This window comes from Sinocyclocheilus anshuiensis, unplaced genomic scaffold, assembly GCF_001515605.1.
Source record: "Sinocyclocheilus anshuiensis isolate Anshui unplaced genomic scaffold, SAMN03320099.WGS_v1.1 scaffold918, whole genome shotgun sequence".
Lineage (NCBI taxonomy): Eukaryota > Metazoa > Chordata > Actinopteri > Cypriniformes > Cyprinidae > Sinocyclocheilus > Sinocyclocheilus anshuiensis.
The window spans coordinates 1,307,320-1,314,768 of NW_015540946.1; the positions used below are offsets into that span (position 1 = coordinate 1,307,320).

Genomic DNA, 7,449 nt, shown 5'->3' on the forward strand with positions numbered 1-7,449 from the left:
CAAAACAAATTGAATAACTTTTTAAGGCTAGTCTAAGCAGTTCATGCAACTGGGATATGGGCCGGCATGGAGTGTATATGTGACAGGACTTAGCCTGGAACAATTTTGCTAAAATTTCTTTACTTTGCTCTTACTCACTAACTATGTGGTAAATCCTGAGGGTGAGCAAATGATGACAAGAATGTTACATGTGACAATTTTCTGGCTGAACTATCCCATTTATCTCAGAGACATAAGTGATACATTTTAGTATTTATTCCAATGCACCACAGTGTCATTTGAAGCAAGTTTACAATAACAACAGATTTTTTTTTTCATACAGACTGATTTAGATTGCACATACATTTTGAGAAGAAGGCTAAAGTTTAAAAATGTTATGTTTCTGCTGCAGATTTTGCTTGATGCCATTTAGAAGCTCCTTATAGATGAAAGCAAGAAGGAACAGAAGTAATGAGAGAAAAACAGCAAGTAAATATGTTCCAAACAGAGCCGGAGAGAGCAAACCCAGCTGAAACTGGACCGAAGAGGAAACGAGAGTCTGAAAGAAGTGAGAGAGTGAGGGAGAGGATGAAGAGAGGAAGCATCTTGTCCAGCAGAAGTCTAGAGATGAGTGAAAAAAAAACACATTCAGCGGCTGCTCCAGATGGCGGATGGGGCTGGATGATCGTGGCTGGATGTTTCCTCACCACCGTTTGCACACGTGCAGTCACTAGGTTAGTTCATGACATTCAGTTTTGGATGTTGATAAAAATGTTAAAAGGAATAAAATGCACCAGAAGACCTTTATCATATTGCTTTCTCAAATCTGCACTTTCTCATGCTGGTTGCAGGTGTGTTTCTATATTTTTTGTGGAATTCCAGTCATACTTTTCCAGAGATTATTCTGCAACTGCATGGATACACTCTTTGATGGACTGCACCACAATGTTGTGTGGTAAGACCCATGCCAAAATAAAAAAAATCCCCCAATGTTCTTTCTATAGAAAAACTCTGTGACTTAGAGGTGGCAGCTCAAACTGTATAAAAACTATTTATTTTAGGAGAACTTTGATTTAAAAAAAAAAAAAAAAAAGTCTCTGTTGACAGGTTTACAGTGCATAGTCCACTCTAAACCAAATGTATCTTGCTGCTGGTGAGAAAGAATGTTCACAGAAACACATTTTCATTTTTATGTTTATGTTTTTTATGGTTATTAAGGCCTTCTGTTATCTGTTTTTTCACAATTCTTTACTTCGTTTAAGCAGTTAGCCATATTATGGTATTTGACAAACATTAGAGATTACATACTTAATATTTATTAATCATAAAGATAAACATACACTTAAAAGCACCGTAGAGGTTAATAAAAAACATATGTAAGGGTTAATGCCAACTGTAAAAAGTGTTAACCTGCAAATGTCACCTTAAGGAGATATTTCCACCTGATCTAGCACTGGTGATCTAACACTAGCTTTTCCAGTGTAATTCAATAGATGTAGATTGACACAGAGACGTTAAATAATGTTGACTTGAATAAAATCATTTATCCTCTTACCACATGAAGCACATTTTCTAGGCTGTTTTTTTTTTTTTTAGAATAAATTGTTTTAGAGTGAAGTGTCATAAATGATATTCTTTTATTTATCAGTATAGGTTGATATTGTATATTTATCAGTTAATATTCAATATTTAATTGTGCATGCTCATTTCCCATATTTTTACATTTAAAGTGAATCTTTTAAAACATTGATAATTTAATATCAGTGTTAAATGTAATCTTTAGCAGATCTTGAAATTAATATTCACTCTTCATACTGTATGTTAAGTGAATTCTCTTGTAGCTTTTAAAATGATTTTAAATGATAATTTATACAAAATAGTACTTAATTTTAATATTGTCAATTTTTTCAGTTATCAGTCATAACGTGAAAACAATAAGAATTCCCACTATCATGCTATCCACTACTTTCTCTTTATTCTTTTTCTCATTCTCTCTGTATAGCTCCATTGGGTAGTTATATAGGGAACCGCCTCTCTTCTCGTATAGCTATCATGATTGGTGGGCTTCTTTCCTCTGCCGGCCTACTGCTCAGCTCACTGGCCGCCAGCGTGGAGTTCCTGTATCTTACACTTGGTGTTCTTACAGGTTTGATGCAGACTTGCATACACAACTAGCATTCAACTACACTGATAATCATAATTCGGGAAAGCTAATGTAGTCACGCTGCCCTGCAACCATTATATCAGTTTGCAACAAACTAAGCAGACATATCCGTAGTCTTGAATACAAACCATGTTTTTCCACGCAGGTGTGGGATTTGCCCTCAGCTACACTCCTGCAATTGCTATGGTGGGTTCTTACTTCAGCGAGAGAAAAGCGCTGGCTTACGGGATCGCCATGTCAGGCAGCAGCATCGGAACTTTCATACTGGCACCCTCTGTCCAACTCCTCATTGAGTTCTTCTCCTGGAGGGGTGCGCTGCTCATTCTGGGGGGTTTGGTGTCCCACCTGTGTGTCTGTGGAGCCCTTATGAGGCCTTTGGAAGGCAAAAGAGGGAGACAGAAAGAGATGGACTTGGAGAGTGGCAAAAAGGTTGATTTCCTAAATGTGAAACTTGCTGATGCAAGGCACAATATGGAAGTGAGTGCGCAGAAACAGAGATCAGTGGAAGTAAAACAGATGAACACAGACAAGCGAGGGAAAAATGAACATGCTGAGAATATGCAGAGTGATCTAACAGTACAGATAGACATAGACGAGTCAAAGCCCTCTGATGCAAAGCAAACACACTCCGATGTGGAAATAAACTATAGACAGGATCTCTCAGAAGACTCAGAGACTGTGAACAGAAGCACAGATGAATGGGACAAAGAATCAAAGCCAAAGTGCTCAGACACAGACATCTCAATCTCAGCTTTAATACAATTAGGTGACTTGCCTTTGGACTGTTTGCCCACCAACCAGGAGGACACAACTATCCCAGAATCAAAATCCAAAGCAAACACTAACCACAATTCGTTGGCACAGTTAAAAGTGGCAAACACAAAATTACTGAAGGTGTCCAGGGACAATGTAAGGAAAACAGTATTGAGAGAATATTCCTTCCTGTTGATACCAGACTTCTTGTTACTGTTGGTGTCCTTCCTGTTCCTTGCATATGGTTGCAGTGTGCCATTTGTGTATCTTGTGCCATATTCCCTGAGTTCAGGCGTCAGCCCTCAACAGGCAGCATTACTCATGTCCATACTTGGAGTGTCAGGGATTGTCGGTACAACCACTTTTGGATGGATTGCAGATAGAAAGTAAGTAAGAGTTTGTTGTGATCATTTTTTTCTTTTTCAAATTTTCTGATAAATTGCAATATTACAGACATTTAAGAGCTACATCTACACTATGTCTGTTAACTTCATAAAACCTGTGGAGGTAGGCATAAAAAATGTGATATTGCAATCTGTTTTAAATTCATATTCAAGTCTTCTAATGTAGACTAATTCTAAACATTCAATACGATTGGGAATCAACCCTATCCGCTCAAGTCTGATGTCACGCTTCACCTTTTCAGGGCCCAAACGCTTGATCAGATACCAAAAGCAAACAACAAACAGTGCTAATACACACTCACAATGTGCTCTGTTATCTCCATAATTAAATCTTACTTGGCTACACAGTAATTTCTGAATCATTAATATATTGGTGTCTTTTCACCTGCTGTATAGTAGAGAAATATGCAATTTTGGATGCAGTCCCGGTGGCTGTATTTATTACAAAAATACCAGAACACCATTCTACAATGCTAGAGTTCCCTGCACTACTTATTCAACGGCACTGCTACTGTAATTCTTTATGATTCCCATCTTTAACGTTGTGGTTTGATCTGTATCTATGTGTATTTGTGTTTAGGTGTTTGAGGCCATATAGGGTGGTGAGTTACATGCTGGCTGTGGGGTCAGAAGGGCTGAGTTGTCTCTTTCTGCCTCTGCTGAATGTTTTTTCCCTGCTCGTCCCCTTTTCTCTCGTCTATGGCTACTTTGATGGAGCTTACGTGGCACTTATTCCTGTGGTGACCTCTGACACTGTCAGCTCCACCCACCTGACCTCAGCTCTGGGAGTTGTTTACTTTCTTCACGCCATCCCCTACCTCATCAGCCCACCTATTGGAGGTCAGAGCAAATTTTCCACTCTCTATTTAACTAAGTGATATTTAAACTACATTTAAAAAAAAGAACTAAATGAGTTGTATGAAATCTCTCTCTCAGGTTGGCTAGTGGATCAGACAGGCTCCTACACAGCTACGTTCTTTCTCAGTGGAGTCTCTCTGATCTGCAGTGCTGTGATTCTGGCTGCTGTGAGAGTGATCATCCGCTGCCCTAGAGGGAGCTCTTGCTTAAACTGACTCACAACCAGGTACACGGGAGATTCCTAAAGCAGTAGAAAAATTCCATTGCTGTCAAGAAACATGAAACTGCCTCCAGGAGTTAAAAAGTGTTATAATAAGAGTTTTATGTGTCCCTGATCCGAAGCTCTCATCAGTCAGATCGATTGCCACAAATACAAGCTCTTTTATAGCATTAATGGACATAGAACTGACCAAAAGAACACTGCTCTACTGCCGAAATACAGGATTTATGGTGATTTTAAAGGTGAAATTTAAAATGTTGTGAATTTAAAATGCTAGTTACTAGTCAAATGCTCCAAATATTTTAATGTGTTTGCTACAAAAGAAACTTGTTTTGTATTTGATACTTATTTGTTATTTTAATATGCGTCTCTCTCAGCTGATATCTGATTGGCGGGTCAGGGAAATGAACAGATGTGCTTTGCCCAATAGTTACATTTACACTGCTTCATTCAAAACTCATTATGTTTATAATGTACACTACCGTTCAGAAGTTTGGGGTTTGTAAGATTTTAATGTTTTTGAAAGAAGTCTCTTATGCTTGCCAAGGCTGCATTTATTTGATCGAAATACAGTAAAAACACCAATATGATTACAAATATTGAAATGTTATTTCAATTTAAAATTTGTTATTTTAAATAATTAAAAAATGTAATTTATTCCTGTGGTGGCAAAACTGACTTTTCAGCAGCCATTACTCCAGTCTTCAGTGTTACATGATTCTTCAGAAATCGTCATACATTTTTTTCAGGACTTTGATTAATAGAAATTTCAAAAGAACAGCATTAATTTAAAAATAGAAATCTTTTGTACCATTATAAATGTCTTTAATGTCCCTTTTGATTAATTTAATGTGCCTTGCTGAATAAAAGTTTTAATTTCCTTCAAAAAAAAAAAAAAATCTTACTGAACCCAAACTTTTGAAAAGAAGTGTATACAACTGCATACACTACTGTCAACCTCACTGTCCTAAAACATTCAAATGAAATGTCATCCTTTTTAGTGTCATAAATTTGTCTCAACTATTCTCATTTTAGTGCTGCAATCAATATGATAGCTTATTCGAAAAGAATTATGGGTATTCAACAAGAAGAGAAACAAATTACACTATAGTAATCTCTTGATTTTTAGAAAGTACATCAAATACCTTGTGACTCTCATCAATACATATTTATTTGTATGTGACCTTGTTTTGTACTGGAACTCTTGTTACAACAGATCAATTTCAGTTTGTCACAATGTATCTTCATTCTCCTCTTTGGTAAGCTAAGGTTCCTTAGAAAAATGTGAAAGGAAAACAAAATGTTAATATTTAAAAATCACTCAACTTATGAGACACTGGCTGTGTGAAAAGGTTTTTAATTCACATTAATCACATTTACTGCAAACAGAAAACACAAAGTTTCAAAATCAATGAAGCGGGTAGATCTAATCAATTAGAAATGATAAATTAATTAGACAATACAATGTTTTATAATGTGGCGATTTATGACATGCATTGTTATCATTATAGATATGTTGTATTCTGGTGCAGCTTCACATAATCAACAAGGTGAATGGAAGAAGTCACAAGTACACTTGTGTAGTGGAGAAGTCAAACTATTCAGAGAATGGAATTGTAAAAAAATATATATTTATTTTGCCAACGCTTTTCAGCACAAAGGCCTTCATGAAGGCTAAAAAATAAAAATTTTACATTTTTATTTTTAAAAATACTTTTGTTGTCATTATAGGACAGACTGTTAATGAGATCTACTGTATGTAAAAACACCATTGCGATTATCAGAAAGCTGAAATAACACTACATTTGTGAAATTGTTTAAATTGATTTTGCACTATATGCTGGACTAATTAGAATTTGAAGGATGAGCCTTTGTGGCTATAAATATGCCACATTTAAGGGCTTGGCCACATTTGTTACAAAATAATTTTATTTTGTACAGCAAATGTCCTCAGAAAACAGGGCTGCAATTACTTGAAATATCATCTTTTATCGTTTCAAGTGAAGTGACCCAGCATTTACAGATGTCACTGTAAGCAATGATACAATTAATCCTGAAAGCTTACTTGTGATGAACAGTATAACATATTAAGTAAATAAAGTCAGGGTGGAGGTATACTGAGAGAAAAAGAAATTTGACACTTAAATAACACTGATTGATTGATTTTGTTTATAGATCAGTCTAAAAATTGTTGTAATCATTCTGCCAGCTGTTAGTGAACAAATCTATGATAGTCTTATCAGAAAGCTGATAAAAACAATGTATTTGTGAAACTGCAAAATGATTTTTCACTAAATGCTGGACTTATTGGGAGAATTTGAAGGAGTTTGGTCAAGTCTGGGCCGTTGTGACTCTGAATATGATAATTAAGAGTTTGACCACATTTGTTAAAAAAATTTATTTTGTACAGAATATATCTTCAGTAAACAGGGCCGCAATTACTTAAAGGAGACATATTATGCCCCTTTTTAAAATATGTAATATAAGTCTCTGGTGTCCCCAGAATGTGTCTGTGAAGTTTCAGCTCAAAATACCCCACAGATCATTTATTATAACATTTTGAAAATGCCTATTTTGAGTGGAAGCAGAAACACGCTGTTTTTCGTGCCTGTCTCTTTAAATGCAAATGAGCTGCTGCTCCCCGCCCCCTTTTCCAGAACAGATTTCAGAGAACAGAACAGAGTTCTGATTATCATGTTTATCGCGCTGAAATCATAAGTTTTTAACCATATTAGTTCAAACTTCGGTTTTCTGAGTGCACACATCTGAAGCACACGGACAGAAAGCGGCCGTCACAACATGTGAGTACTAAACTAAGTTCTCATTTACACACAAGTTTACATTAAAAACACACACAAGTTACAAAAACAGTCGGTTATGTCTGTGAAGGTAAACTGCTGGGAAATAAATCGCATGTTTATTTTAGATCTGTGTGGCAGCAACAATATACAGTAAATAAATCAATAAATCCACTGCTCTGTTGTCTCCTCTGAGGCTGGGACTATAAACAGTGTTCTGTGCTCGTCTGTGCAGCCAAAGAGAGAACAGTTAGCATGTTTTGCTCAAACTTT

General features: G+C 36.2%; 2 protein-coding genes across 2 annotated transcripts in view; one reads left to right on the top strand and one right to left on the bottom strand.

The window, feature by feature from the left end:
• The first annotated feature begins 450 nt into the window (after nt 1-450).
• LOC107689836 (monocarboxylate transporter 12-like) lies at nt 451-4,586 on the top strand. Its single transcript, XM_016487996.1, has 6 exons — nt 451-713; nt 831-934; nt 1,982-2,125; nt 2,289-3,282; nt 3,881-4,140; nt 4,237-4,586. The coding sequence occupies exons 1-6, from the start codon at nt 451-453 to the stop codon at nt 4,371-4,373; spliced, it is 1,902 nt and encodes a 633-aa protein (XP_016343482.1). The 3' UTR covers nt 4,374-4,586.
• Nucleotides 4,587-6,043: 1,457 nt separating this feature from the next.
• Nucleotides 6,044-7,449, bottom strand: part of LOC107689821 (tumor necrosis factor receptor superfamily member 6-like) — a 7,598-nt gene continuing 6,192 nt past the window's right edge. The window contains exon 10 of the mRNA XM_016487986.1: nt 6,044-6,052. Within this exon, the coding sequence (XP_016343472.1) occupies nt 6,044-6,052 (9 nt within the window). The remainder of the gene's footprint in view (nt 6,053-7,449) is intronic.